The sequence below is a fragment of the Centroberyx gerrardi genome, chromosome 3 (assembly GCF_048128805.1).
Source record: "Centroberyx gerrardi isolate f3 chromosome 3, fCenGer3.hap1.cur.20231027, whole genome shotgun sequence".
In the NCBI taxonomy this organism is placed as follows: Eukaryota; Metazoa; Chordata; class Actinopteri; order Beryciformes; family Berycidae; genus Centroberyx; species Centroberyx gerrardi.
The window spans coordinates 19,123,690-19,138,689 of NC_135999.1; the positions used below are offsets into that span (position 1 = coordinate 19,123,690).

General features: G+C 44.4%; 1 protein-coding gene across 1 annotated transcript in view; it reads right to left on the reverse strand.

Annotated features, from left to right (window-relative positions):
• The window catches only part of gnav1 (guanine nucleotide binding protein (G protein) alpha v1), a 28,685-nt gene that overhangs the window by 10,117 nt on the left and 3,568 nt on the right, over positions 1 to 15,000 (reverse strand). The window contains exons 3-5 of the mRNA XM_071915345.2: positions 9,907 to 9,999; positions 8,569 to 8,729; positions 6,897 to 7,025 (exon numbers count right to left, since the gene is read on the reverse strand). Coding sequence (XP_071771446.1) covers positions 6,897 to 7,025; positions 8,569 to 8,729; positions 9,907 to 9,999 — 383 coding nt within the window. The remainder of the gene's footprint in view (positions 1 to 6,896; positions 7,026 to 8,568; positions 8,730 to 9,906; positions 10,000 to 15,000) is intronic.

Consider the following 15,000-nt stretch of genomic DNA (forward strand, 5'->3'; position numbering starts at 1 on the left):
AACAAATATGAAAGAGAGAAGAGATAAAGAAAGATAAAAGAGAGAAGAGACAAGCAGTAGGGAGAGACAGTTTAGAGGTTAGAGTCTGTAGTTGAGACTGGAGTTCGGGTGCGTCTCCTCTGATACTAGATGGGTGGTGAAAGGTGATGATGCGAGGAGAGGCGCGACATCTCAGAAACACTTCCCTCTCTGCCATCAATCATTCACAACACAACTTCCGGTGTCACGTCTAAACCGTCCCACGCCTTTAAAACATGTAAGCTACGCTGCAGCAATACATAAAGCTATCCTGAGGTGTGACACCAACAATCTGCAACCTCTAAACTTGTTCTTATTAAAGTATGTAGAGGGGTAGTCGGCCGTTTGTTGTGCGCCGGGATGCAGGGAGACGAGACGGAAGACTGATATTGCACTGTGTGGGACCATTGCCTTTGCCCATAGATGTGTTTTATCTGAATTATTCAAATCACAAACATTTGGCCACATTCATTATTCAGCGTGTTGTAGAGACACGGAATGAAGTTAAGTTTGAGGTGAAACACTGGGAAAAATAAATGTTGTTTCAAATAAATGTTTTCTCATCAGACATGGTGTACTGCAAAGAAGACAAGGACTTGGCCCCCACATTTAATACAGGTAGAGGAACAAATATTCACTTTGACATTGATGTTTTTGTGTGCAAAATTTATAAAATAAGTCTTTAAACATATTGAGGGTGATATACAGCCCATTTCAAAAGTAGGTGTACATTTTTATATACATTATTAATACTTTTTCCTCTTTCCAGGTACACTTAAGATCATGGCTGGAAATTTGTTAGGTGAGCAGAGGAAACAGATCCTGAGGCAATAGTGAGTGAGAATCAAATATTATTATTACTATTATTATTAAAAAATATATACCTACTTTTGAGGCACAAGTCAAGTAGATTACCAAGTCAAGTCCGTGTCATTAAGTCTCAAGTCTAAATGTAGAAGTCAAGTCAGAACAAATCAAGAGTCCAGTATCAATTTATTATCTTAAAGAAAACAAAATATCTACTGTAGGACTTTTCAATGCAATATCGTTTTAATAGGATAAAAAGTGCATCATGAGTTTAATTTCTGTAATCAGTTTCAGTTTCAATAAATTCAATAATTCCATACAAATTCATAAAACAGAATTTAAATTCAGCTGTCTGGTGGGACAAATCAATCCAAGTCATTTACACGAACACAAAATCTTTTGTCAGGACTTTAAAAACCTTTTCAAGTCATCAAAGTGCAAGTCAAAGTCGAGTCCCAAGTCACCAGAGTCCAAGTCAAGTCAAGTCTCAGGTATTCTCTTTGTGCATCAAATCAAGTCCCAAGCAATTAAAATCTGTTATTGTCTGCACTTCTCTATTACAGTATTTAGGGTGCAGGTCGGCCTCGTGGTTAGAGAGACCGCTTTCAACCTGAGGACTCAGGTTCAAACCTCATGTTGGTGTCCGTCCTGCTGAGGTGACACCAAGACACCAAGGAGTGCTACAACTTTCCTACAGGGATCAATACTATATCACATTATTATTAATCTATTCCACTCATGGTTACAGTCATAATTACACTCACAGTTAGACATAAAACAATTAAATGCAATATAAGTTTGATTTGCTTCTTAATCATAGGATGTATCCATACTTGAGAAATTTGAATCTCTTTTTTGACATGATAAATATCATGAAATGCTGGAGTGGGCACACACCCCGGCACAGATGAAAAACACTGAGCGTTACCCTAATAGAGAGAGACGGCCATTAGACACAGGTAGACGGTTCCACACTGTGCTAGAATTACAGCCTCAATATTTATAAAACGAAATCAAGCCGAGGCAGAAATCTCCATATCTGTCTTCCCTCTGAGTCCCTGTTGCTTTAAGGAAACTAATGTTTTAAGAGTTTAGATCCACTCTCTCTCTCCAAAATCCACAATGTGTCCACTGATAATTAAGGCGAATAATTTGTTCATCCTTGGCTGACAAGTAAAATTACAGACCGGCTATATCTGAATAGAAAAACATTTCTAATGGTATAGTAATAGTTCTCCTGCGCACCATTCTCAGTCTGTGCCCGTCTTTCTCTCTCTCTTTATGACAAACATCATATACTCAGATGAAAACCATCTACTCCCCTAAATCCCCTTAATATCCTTTTTGTTGTTGAGTTTGAAATAATTACATCAACTTATGCTAAGCTCTTTCATCAACGCCAAGGGCTTGATCTCTCAAAGCCACACACACACGCACTATGCACACGCACACGCACACACACACACACACACACTGATGTTTATCAATTAACTAAACCCAATTATTTATCTACTTAAGAATTCAAGTAGAGAAGTAGAGGAGTGTGTAAGTGAGCAAGGAGGCTGGGAAGGTTCCTTAAGCACCACCTGGGACCCTGGTTTTCTACCACAGATATGACAGTGTTGTCGTGGCGACGTCATTGCTGACGATCCAAACTTAAAAAAACAAACAAAAAACAAACAAACAAACAAAAAATGGCTTTTGATTCTACAAGGCAAGTGACTCAACAGTGACGCAGACGGAAAGACTGCGAGGAAAAGCAGCGTTTATCTGCACAGAACAACTGATACAGTTATGATCAAAGCATCTGTTTGCTTGTGAAACTTTTCCTTGTCTGCCACGCTTAAACCGCCTGTCTGCTGACACTGAAACACACCCAATATGTCCCTGTCATGCCGAGTCAAATATTTCCTCTGCCTACACACTCTGCAGTGTGTGTGTGAGACTGGTCAAAGACACACAGTGCACAAACACACACGTTTTAAGACAAGGTCAGAGGAATCGAGATGTGACACAAATACCCCCAACTGAAGTCGTTTGTTGACAGACTGGTTCTTCTCTACAATGTTTATATGCTAAACAGCTGAGGTAATGTGTTTTGCTATTACGATTTCATATGAAATGTAATTCAGAGCAGCGATGAGGGACAGGTTGTTATTGTGGGAAGAGGAGAGGAGAGGTGATCCTTGGGTAGACATTACCAAGAAAGATGGACAAGGTAATGTGATTTTCCTGATGTGACACTTTAGGTGGGGTGGAGGGATAAAGGAGCAGTAGATACACAGGTGAAGGAACACACACACACACACATACACACACACACACACACACGCACAATACGCATAGTTTTCCTGAATGTATCCCTGTTAACCCTCCATGGCCCATTACCATTCCAATAAAACCAGACTGTGGAAAATCGCCCGCAATCCTTCACTCTGCCGTTACGAGCGAACACTTTGAAGGGTGACCTTTTGGTTCCCAGCGCTATAAAGGACCATAAACTTTCAGTGTTCACAGAAAACCCAATAAGAAATCACTGGCCTATAAAGTAAATGTTAATCATGTGTTGTAACATGCATAATTTGTACTGACATCTTACTTTGAGTGGGAGTATATTTATATCGTATAGTTGGCTTTAAATACCATTACCCTCGACTGTAGTCAAGCTATACTGGGGTCCTTTTCTTTTTTCTGTGTCATTTTTGGACCTACTGCTTCTCTTTGCACTATGTACCATCAACAAACACAAATAAATGAATAAAACACAGAAGCAGGGCTCCCTTTTCTTTACACAATCAGCATTAGAAAGGAAAAAAAAAAATTCCTATTCAGTTGATTAAAACATAAACAACGCCATGAGGGGGGAGGGGGGTGAATGTGTTTTAACAGGGGACGCCATACTGCTGTTCCAGGAAAATTACACCCTCAGATACTCTTACGCTTCTATACATCATCAATCTGTGAAGTTTAGTGCACTCCAGGAGTTATTTTTTTGATGAACTGCGCCCACTTTCCCCGCAACCTGCCTCATCTACTTCTACTTCTACTAAAAGCCTCTAAAAGCTTCTAAAAGCCTCAGCTACTTCCTCCGCTTTTTCCTTTGGCTTATGGAATTGTCAGTCTGCTGTAAATAAAACAGAATTTATCCAAGCAAAGCAAACCTATTTGACATTCAGGTACTAGCCCTGACCGAAACCTGGATCCGTCCAGAAAACACAGCCACACAGTGCACAGTCTTTAATCAAGCATCTGAATTCCTTTCTGAGAACAACCTGTATGATCCTAACCAGTCTGGCTTCAAACGCGGACACTCTACCGAGACTGCCCTCTTGTCTGTAGTGGAAACACTGCGATCAGCTAGAGCTGCCGGTCAGTCCTCTGTTCTAATGTTGCTTGACCTATCGGCTGCCTTTGACACGGTTAACCACCAAATCCTCCTCTCCACACTCGCTGAGCTTGGCTTCTCAGGATCTGCTCTCCGCTGGTTTGAGTCCTACCTCTCAGGGAGATCCTTTAGAGTGTCTTGGAGAGGGAAAGTGTCTAAATCCCACTGCTTGTCCACAGGAGTACCTCAAGGGTCAGTGCTTGGACCCCTTCTCTTTTCAATATACACCACCTCACTTGGTGCAGTCATCCGCTCACATGGCTCCTCCTATCGTTCCCGCCAGACGACCCCACAGTCTCGGCACGGATATCGGCATGCCTCGCCGATATCTCGGCATGGATGAAGGAACGCCACCTTCAGCTTAACCTGTCAAAGACTGAGCTCCTTGTCATCCCAGCCAGTCCCTCTGTACAACAACAGATCAGTATCCAGCTCGAATCAGCTCAGCTCATTCCCGCAAAGTCTGCCAGAAACTTGGGTGTCATGATTGATGACCAACTAACCTTTAAGGAGCATGTGGCTTCTGTTGCTCGGTCATGCCGATTTGCCCTGTACAACATCAGGAAGATCAGACCCTACCTGTCTGAACATGCAGCACAACTCCTAGTACAGGCCGCTTATAATATCACGCCTTGACTACTGCAACTCCTTACTGGCAGGGCTCCCGGCATGTACGCTCAAACCTCTGCAGATGATCCAGAACGTGGCGGCGCGTCTGATCTTCAACCAGCCCAAAAGAGCACATGTCACTCCGCTGTTCATATCCCTCCACTGGCTCCCAGTTGCTGCCCGCATCAAGAACTCCCTCATTCAGGTCTACACTCCCTCCCACCCACTACGCTCTGTCAAGGAGCGGCGCCTGGTGCTGCCACCACAACAAGGCCCTAAATCTCTAGCCAGACTCTTCTCTTCTGTGGTTCCTCGGTGGTGGAACGAGTTACCAAACTCTATTCGATCCACAGAGTCCCTCTCAATCTTTGAAAAAAGGCTAAAGACCCAGCTCTTTAGTGAACACCTTCTCACCTGATGGACTGAGTAATCCAAAAAAAAACTACATAAAAATAAAAAATCTTTATCTGCCTCTATGCACTCTATGCACTGCCTCGTAGCACCTATGTCCTGTTGGACCAGAACTTAGCTTTATGGCACTTACTCTCGTTGTTCTCTCTCGACTAGATCCTTGCTTGTGTTGTATTAAAATCTCATATGTACGTCGCTTTGGATAAAAGCGTCTGCCAAATGGGAAATTGAAATTGTAATTGTACTTCAATTAATGATTTCCTATATTTCCCAGAATGCCTTTCGACACCCCCCAGAGAACGTGCCTGAACGTGTTGCATCAGTATGTGTAGGTGGAGAGAGTGATAGTGATAGCGTAGTAAGAGCAAGAGAGTGAGTTTTTAGAGTTGGGGAAAAAGTGAGAGTCGCGCCCCTCACTCAAAACACAACGTGCCTTGTGGCTGCATTGCATTCTGGTTGCATTCTGCATTGAGGCTGCTGTCAGTGGAGAAATTGGTCTCTCTGCCTCTTCTACGATGGATTTCTCCCTGTATGATTGTTGAAGCTCTTGCTCTTCGATTCTGAGGGACTAACACCAAAAGTTGACGTTTACCATTTAGATAGTTGAAACATTTTCTCCTATTAAACTCCATTGTCGCTGCACTGGAAATATCTCAAAGTGATGTCACGCTGTCTACATTTTGGCCACTTCTCCGCAAGGGTACAACGCCATTAGCTGTTATTCTGACAGTGTTTTAGGGCGTGTTTTTCCCTTGGAGCTTGGGGGCTTTAAAGCTCGGTTATACATCACACGCAGGCGAGTTCATAAATATCTATCACCCTGTCATGACCATCAATGGCTTCAGGAAATTAGATTAGCTATTGGAGGATGATAAAGTAGGTGGCATTGTGTGACACTGGCAATGATCAGAGATGAATATGGACATCTGACATCATCGGCCTCCTGAGCTCAGATACCTGCCCTCTGCTGCTCCACTGATAAGACTGATTCACTGACACTTCTACAGTATATGTGTGTTTGGATGTGTGTGTGAGTGTGTGTGAGTGCGGTCAGTAGATGAGTGTAAAGCCAGCTGATAGGTGCCATATTGATGTATTGAGTGGGGCTGCCCATCTCCATCTCACATCTCAGGTCTTATTGCATGGCTGTAGAGGGAGATAAGAGTGTGAAAGCTGGAGGGGAGTGAAGAGAAGTAATTTGGTATGACGCGTCCCACGCTCTTGAAGAGACCTGCCTCTGCGTCTGGCGCGGATCTCATGGTGCCAGTTTTGGATAAGCGTGAACTCTTTAAGTGGAAAAAGGCCGTCGTTCGTGCCAAGTTTGCACAGTAAACTCTGAAGGCTGATCTGGACCACAGACTAAAGAAACTTTCTTTTTTATGGACGGCTGGGTGGTCTACTTTAGAGAGACACTGAATCCCTCCCGACGCTGTTCTGTAGCTGACCCTGACCTCTGACCTCTCCAGCGGGGCGGGGGGGGGGGGGGGGGGGTAAGTGAAAAGACACACAAGTATCACATTGTTATTATTCTTTTTTTTTTAAAAGAACTTACTCTCCAGTGGATCCCTTTTCCGTGGCGTTACGTACGATGTCTTGATAGTGTGTAAAACTGCATGAAAACCTCAATAACAAATAAAAAAGAAAAGGCAGGTGAAAAGGTGTGTACCTGAAAATGAGGTGGTTGACTTTAAACTGGGTCTCTATTACGCCTGTGGTCCTCAGTCGTACGCGCAGAACGTCTGTCTCTGTCGGCACGTAGTCTTCAGAGGTGATGCGGCCCATGTTCTCGAAGAAACTACACAGGGAGGAGGAGGAAGAGCAGGAGGAGGAGGAGGAGGAAGAGGAGGAGAGGGTGGGAGGAGGTGCAAAGAGTGGAGGAAAAAAGAAAGAGAGAAAGAAGGAATGAGCGGTGGGAGAGGACAAAATTTGCTAACCAGCAGACAAACCTGAGATCAAAAGAGAATAAAATCAGGTGTGAGTCACGTGTGTGTGCAGACTCGTATATGGCATACGAGTATGTGTGGGGAGCATGTGTGGGTGCCATGACGGCGTCAGCTGCCAGGCGGCAGGTAGGGTGTGCAGTGATAAGACTGCAGTCCCAGGGGGCGCAGCGGCTCATCTCCACGCTCAATATTCACAGAGCCGTGGCTTATCATAATAATGATACACTGAGGCTAAGCTTTCTAGCACAGATTAGCTATTACCAAAGCTAGTGTAATGAGCTATAATGTATGTGTGTGTGTGTGCACTCAGCGAGATGTAATCTTCAAACACACACACACACACAATGACGTCTCCCTCTAGCTGAACCGACTGTGACATTCTCAACTAGTCATCTTGAATCAGTTTCTTGGACAGCTACACACACCCTGCCGCTTAAAAACGCACTGCTTACTGGACTCTTCGTAACATAGACAATGTGTATGCGTGTGTGTGTTTGTGTGTGTGTGTGCCTGAAGACAGCAGAGGGTGATAGTGATGTGCGGTGGTTCTCAGTGGGGACCAGGGGGCCTGTCGATGTAGATAATCCCAGAACCAAGGCCTCTCGCTGGGGCAGAGGATGAGAACAGACGGCCTCCTGGTGGGCTCCGGCTCCGTCTTACCTCCGCTCCGCACACGCCACCACCTCTCCTCTCTGGAGATCTGCTCTTCTCTTCTTTTCAAATCCTCATCTTAGCTCTCGCCTCATTACTCCGCTCCTTTACTTCCATTACTGCGGCTGTATACTTCAAACTTTTTTCACTTTTTCATGATATGCGTCCTTCTTAACAACCTCTCTTCATCTATTCGCCTCTCCCGCTTTCAACTACGGTATCTGCTGTTTTTCAGTGTTACCCATCATTGCTTTGCTTCTTTATAGCTAAAACCCACACAAAACAAACAAATGTAAATGATTTTAAGGCTGCTACATAGGTGTATCTTTTGTGTGTCTTTTTTCACTTTGGCTAGTAGACATTTTCATCTCCCTTTGGCTGAGTCACGTTCTCATCTCATCCTCAGATAACCTGGTGAAGGTCTTTGTATCAGAATATTGTTCCAAATAAAACTTACTTTAATTGCAAGTGAAGTGGACAGTGTGCAGGAGCTTCTTCCTTTCACTCGTCCCATCCTTGCATCTTTTTCCACTTTGGCTAGTAGGCATTTTACCCCGCCCCCTTCCCCCCATCAGTCCCTCCCCCGTTCCTCTTCACTTTGCCGACTCTTATTCCCAGCGACAGAGAACACACGGCTGAGCATCAGCCGCTAAGTCCAGCTAATTAGACCCCTGCATCTCCTTAGCCCTCTGTGTGTGTGTGTATGTGTGTGTGTGTGTGTGTGTGTGTTGTAAGAGTACTCACTACAGCGCGGAGTCGTTGAGCTCGTACTCGTACCCCCTGGCTGCGGCGGCCCTCACCCCCTGGTCGGCCCACAGACAGGAGAGGGCGTGGCTTAGGAAAGGAAACAGCACCTGGTCTTCATCAAAGCACCGCCCACACGACAGGACAGAGTGGGCGTGGACCTGGAGGAAGGGAGGGAGACGACAAGATATCAATACATCAATGGATGGACGGGCGGCCATTTGGGTGTGCAGATGGGTGGCGGCCAAATGGAAAAGGGATATGAATACAAGTTTATGTGTCCATGTCTCCTGTCTCTAGGATTGGTAATGATAATAGATGTAGAAATGGATGGATGTGCATGTACACACACACACAAACACGCACACATACACAGGCACAGGCATGCGCACACACACACACACACACACACACCCTGGTGACATTTAATAGAGGAAACACTACGGTCATGATCTCCCAAGAGGATGTGGTGAGTGGGTGGCTAGTGTATGAGCTCCGATAACTTTGACAATAAAGTTCAAATCGAATTGAACCTGACAATAAAACCGCCCACTTTGCTCCTAACTCTCTGTCTCTCTCATATAGACACATGGTTGTTGTGTGTGTGTGCCTTTGTGTGTGTGTGTGTGTGTGTGTGTGTATGTGTGTACTTCAACTGGAAGCTTTCTGAACAACTCCTGTTCATTGGTTATTAGAAGGACAAATAATGCCGTCATTGTTTATTCTGTGATGGAGCGAACCAACTCTGTTCACAACAAGAGCAGAAGAATGACAACTCCTTTTGCTTTTCCAGGTTGCAGATAATAAGTTTGAAAGCTGTGTGTGTGTGTGTGTGTGTGTCTATGTGTGTGTGTGTGTGTGTGTGTGTGTGTGTGTAAGAGAGAGGGAGAAACAAAGAGAGAGAAAAAAAACACGTGTGTCTTTTAGGCAGACAGTGAACAGTATCCACTGTGTGTGTGTGTGTGTGTGTGTGTGTGTGTGTGTAAGAGAGAGGGAGAAACAAAGAGAGAGAAAAAAAACACGTGTGTCTTTTAGGCAGACAGTGAACAGTATCCACTGTGTGTGTGTGTGTGTGTGTGTGTGTGTGTGTGTGTGTGTGGTGCCAAATGCAACAGCTGCTACTGTGGTGCAGGGATGCTGCGCTCTAGGGGTGATATGCATGAAGTGCAGGAAGACCGCAACAGATAACGCTTAAGCAGAATATGAACAGAGGAAAAGAGGGCTGAAGGAGAGAAAGATGGAGAAGATACAGATAGGTTAGTGGGTAAGACTGACGGACAGACACACACCCTGTCAGACAGAAACACATACAAGTAGACAGACAGACATACAGACTACCTTGTTCCTGCTGTTAGCCAGGTTGATGCGGAGGACTCCCATGCCATGGAGGACAAACTTCATGGAGGTCAGGAGGTTATCAAGCACTGCAGGCTGCAAAAGTTCAAGGTTCAGAGGTCAAGTGCATCAGTAGACATGGCAACAGGGCAAAACAAAAATACAGACAAATATTTACTAAAGGTTTGTGCAAGCCCGGTTCAAATGAACGCAAAAATCTCATCTTCTGATTTACTAATGCAATGCACAGAACATTGGCGCTTGAGAAAATGGGTCAATCTGGATGCCTCTGTTCTTTGCACTTTTGTCCTAGCTGCAGGCCAATCTAGCCTATATGTTTATTGCACACACTATTTATGCTCACCAGAGTGTCAGGGAAATAACCTAAATCACCCAGCTGGAATATATGTCAATTTAGACTTGCACTTAACAATTATAATAAAGAAAATGGACAAAGTCTGGTCAAAACACAAATATTAACTTAGTTTACTGAAACGTTCTCATAGGGGTCATGGGTACGGTTAATGGTTTATCCTCTGGCGGACTCTGCCCTTGTTTGTGGCTCCCTTTGCTTTGATTTGTCTAATATTTGGGGGTTCGCAATTCTCATGAAGGGTGTGCATCTGTATTCATTTACATGCTCAGTCTTAGTAAACACCTCACCTCAGTAAACACACAAGACTAATTGTACCTGCACACTTTTTTTTGTGCTGTGCCTCAAATTGTGCCTATGTTAATAGATCCGGGCCAAAGTGTGTGTGTGTGTGTGTGTGTGTGTGTGCCTATCACACCGAACGGACCAGCTATCAAGCCCATTGAGATGTAGATGCTAATAAAACACAGTAACTCTCATAAAGTGAACTCATAACTCTGCTTTAGTGCTGGAAATCTGCTGGAGACACAAGTGACAGGGCAGGGTGACTACGGAGAGCAGGGAGGTGTGTGTGTGTGTGTGTGTGCGTGTGTGTGTATGTGTGTGTATAGTCTTTGTCTATACAAGCCCACCCTCTCTTACATTCTCCCTCTCTCTCCTGCCAGCTAAAGATAAGCCTCACATTCCATCACGATTCTATCACAGTCGAGTCGCTTCTCTCTGCCTCTTCCTCTGCGTCTCGGTGGTGCGACTGAGATGCGCCGCTCTCTCTCTCTCTCTGTGACATGTGTGAAGTGAGATGAGTCTCTGGAGCGACAAGCCTTTCAGCTTGCGAGGAGAGGCGGGCTGAGGGCTGGCGACACTACGGCGTCGGAGACAAACGATTCTCTATTAGGAGAACCTCCGCCGACACCTGAGCATTGATTTATGTCAGAAATAAGCTGCTTTCTGTGTTTGTCTCCCTCTCACTCGCCCTCCGCCCCGACAACACGGTCATCTCCTCAGATAGGCGATTTCATCAATATCTTTATGAACTCATAACTTTTAGGACAGTTTAAACACTGCGCTCAGGTTATTTAGGAACTAAATAGTCTGTAATTCTGATGGTAGCCTAGAGGTTAAAGAAGTGAAATTGTGACCGAAAGGTTGCCATATTGAATCCTGCACTGGCTGGACAAAGTGAATGAGAACTGTTCTCTGTTAAAGACTACTGCTGTAGTGCTCTTGAGCAAGGCACTGGACTCCCAATTGCTGCAGTGGAGTTGCTCAGTGAAAAACAGTGGAAGACTGTGGCTGCAGTGAGACGCTCCCAGGTATGAAAGGCTGTAACTGTATGAGTGTGAAGCAGAGTAGTGCTGAAAAAGAGCAACTTGCCCCGGATAAATACAAGTTAAAGTTAGTTTCTTCTGGTGAGAAGCTACAGTTTACATTTACATTACAAATATATTTTTAAAGTGACATTTTTACAAGGATAACACTGGTGAAAATGTTGTATGACACTTCGTACACGTAATTTGTAATTACATGCTTATGTGGACGGATCCAAGCACAGTGCCATTTTATACTGTTTTATTCAGATTTATTCCTCCAAATAAAATCATATATCAACTTATCAAGAGTGGGGCAAGTGGAGTTGGGACTCTACTGATGTAAACTATTGATGTGAGTGGAAGTTGTTAAAAAACAAATTCTCTTCCGGTTCATTCTCTTTTAATTCCCCCTTGAGCTAAACTCCCATTGGCTGTTGCCAGGATCACTGTCAGATTTCAGTCTTGGTGAGTTCTGGACTGATTCACACTGCAAGTATGGAGTATCTTCAGAATCGCAGAGAAGCTTTTATCGCCATCTGCTGTTTTTTTGATGTAATTAAATTTTTTTCTACATTGTTCAAAGATGAAGATTCCATCATCACTGATAATGTTTTGCAACACCAATACAACCAATACAATTTTAGTATAGTTATTAATATGTATGTCCAAGCAAGTATAGTTAACAGCAATAATAAAATTGTATTGGTTTATGGAACACAGCAATATAAAAGATTAAAAAGCATGCAAACTGAGAAACAAAACATTATCAGTTATGAGCGAATCTTCATCTTTGCACAATGTAGAAAAATCGACATCAAAAAACGAGCAGATGGTGATAACGGTTCCTGATAACTGGTCCCACGCTACGGGTGCCTGGATCTACAAGTTCTGTGGTTCTGGGAGACAGACATACACACAAACACAAGTGGAAGAGCGATTGTGTGTGTGTGTGTGTGTGTGTGTGTGTGTGTGAGTGATAGAACAAGAGAGAGAGAAAGAGCCAGACATGAGACAGCGGCAGTGTGGGCATCTTTAGGACAGAGGACACAGACTTCCTAGAGACATCGCCTTTTATTCCAAAAGCTTTTCTGTGTTTTCTGCTGTACTAACTACATAGACCTAATTCAATTACTCTTCCCCTCTTCACAGAAGATGTCAGTCATTCTCTACCTTCAGTCAGTCACTTCATTCTTCTTCCTTCCCTCCTCTGTCCTCCTTATCAATTGTTTTCCCCTTTCCTCCCACTCCCACTCCCACTCAAGGCCTAATTTCATGTTGACAGACACGGAAGGAGGGAGGAAAGGAAAGGAGGGAGGAGGGAGGAGGGAGGGAGGAGGGGGTCACGGCTGAACCTCCTCCGACATCAGACACCATACACAAGGACTGGTGTGTGTGTGTGTGTGAGTGTGTGTGCGTGTGTATGTGTGTGTGTGTTTGGCTGGCTGCTTGGTTGGTTGAAGAAAAAAAAAACATTCTCCATTGACTGGAAATGTTCCCCTTTGTGTTAATAGAGAAATACTAAACCATTCTATTTTCTCTTTCCCTAAGCAATGCATGTCTGCACACACAGACACACACACACACACACACACACACACACACATATCCAAACACAGCCTGGGGCCACAGGTGTGTCTTTGTATGGTAATCTGAATCCACCATCAGCTATACGTCACCTCTTAGAATAAGGAGTAAACAGACACCCTGCTTCCACTGAAATGTGTATGTGTGTGTGTGTTTGTGTGTGTGTGTGTGTGTGTGTATATGTATCTTTAGGGAAGGGTGATGACAGAAATCCAGATACTCTCTCTCACCTCCTTAGCCATTGTTTCCTCTTAGAATGCCTATTAATACCCACCACCACAAAGCCTGACACACACACACACACTCACACACACACACACACACACACACACACACACACAGGTATGGAAATATTGCGGGAACATTATGGGATGCTGTACTGTGATATTACAACTCACATTACAACGGTGTAATCTCTAAATCCACCCAGATACACTAAACTATTGTTCTTGTCCAACATGCTGTTTGGATCGGCTCTCTGACAGACGATCCTGAGTTTCACACTCCGAACACCAACAGCCCAGGCAGTTGGGGTGTGTTCCAGTGTTTCTGGACACTTACAAAAACATTGTAAAGAATGTAGCTGAACTGGCGCTGGCCTCACATTTAATCATTAACCAGAGACCGTTGTGCTAGCAAAGTATCACAAAGTATGCATGAGTGTCCGTGTGTGTGTGTGTGGTGTGTGTGTGTGTGTGTGTGTGTGTGTGTGTGTGTGTGTGCATTTCTAGGTTTTCAGCTTGACTGATTTCCCAAACCAAAGCCTCAGTCGTCTGGTGAGAAAGCATCAAGACCGGGCTGAATTAGTTCCCAGAAACCATCGCGCTTTTCAACGATGGCTGCAAAAGAAACTCAGCCCGAGGAAGAATGCTTCAATTCTTGAGACAACAAAAGCATTCCAGGCTGAAAAATATGAATTCAGTTTGCAAAAGTTAACCATTAAATCTCAACCCCACCAACATGTGCACACACACACACACACACACACACACACACACACACACACACACACACAGACAGATACAGGCACACACACACACAGCGTCCCTTTTGTTGACACAGAGTTGTGGGTATTGGAAGAGAATGAAAGGGCATGGAAAAATCTCTGAGTCCATCCTCAGCCCATCCACAGTAAAAACAACTCCAGAGCCTCAGGCTAAGTTATGGAGCAAATAAAGGAGGGATGAGACAGAGAGGAGCCCCTTTCCTACCTTTCCTCCCCCCCTTATTTCTTTCCAGCAGGCTATCCTGTCATGGCCCTAATACAACACAAACCTGGCTGACAGGGCCAAAAAGAACGAAAGAGAGCGACAGAGAGACAGAGTGCGAGACAGAGAGAGAGAGAGAGAGATGGGGTTTCCTCGCTTTGCCTTTGGGGGGAATTTGAGAGAGCTGATAGCGAGCGAGCAGCAGGGATAAACTGTCCAGGGAGGGCAGGTCGGGGATCGACTCGCTTTACCGCCGCATCGCTGGAGACACAGACACACGTGTGAAATAATATACACACACTCTTGATAAAGAACGATGAGCTCATACAAGTGTGTGTGTGTGTGTGGTGGAGGGTGTGTCAATATTTGCTGTGGGAGGTTAGGTCAGGAAAGGGCAGGTTTATAGGTTTGTGGTGTGTCATTTTTTCCACTTCAAAATAAGGGCGTCACCTGGGAACAAAGGCAAAACCAACTGACAACAGAGATAACAAAAGAGATGAGACTGCTGCTGTGTGTGTGTGTGTGTGTGTGTGTGTGTGTGTGTGCATGTGTGTGTGTGTGTGTGTGCACGTGCATGTGTGAAACAACTTTGTATCTTGATTACATAATCGGATTAATGCTA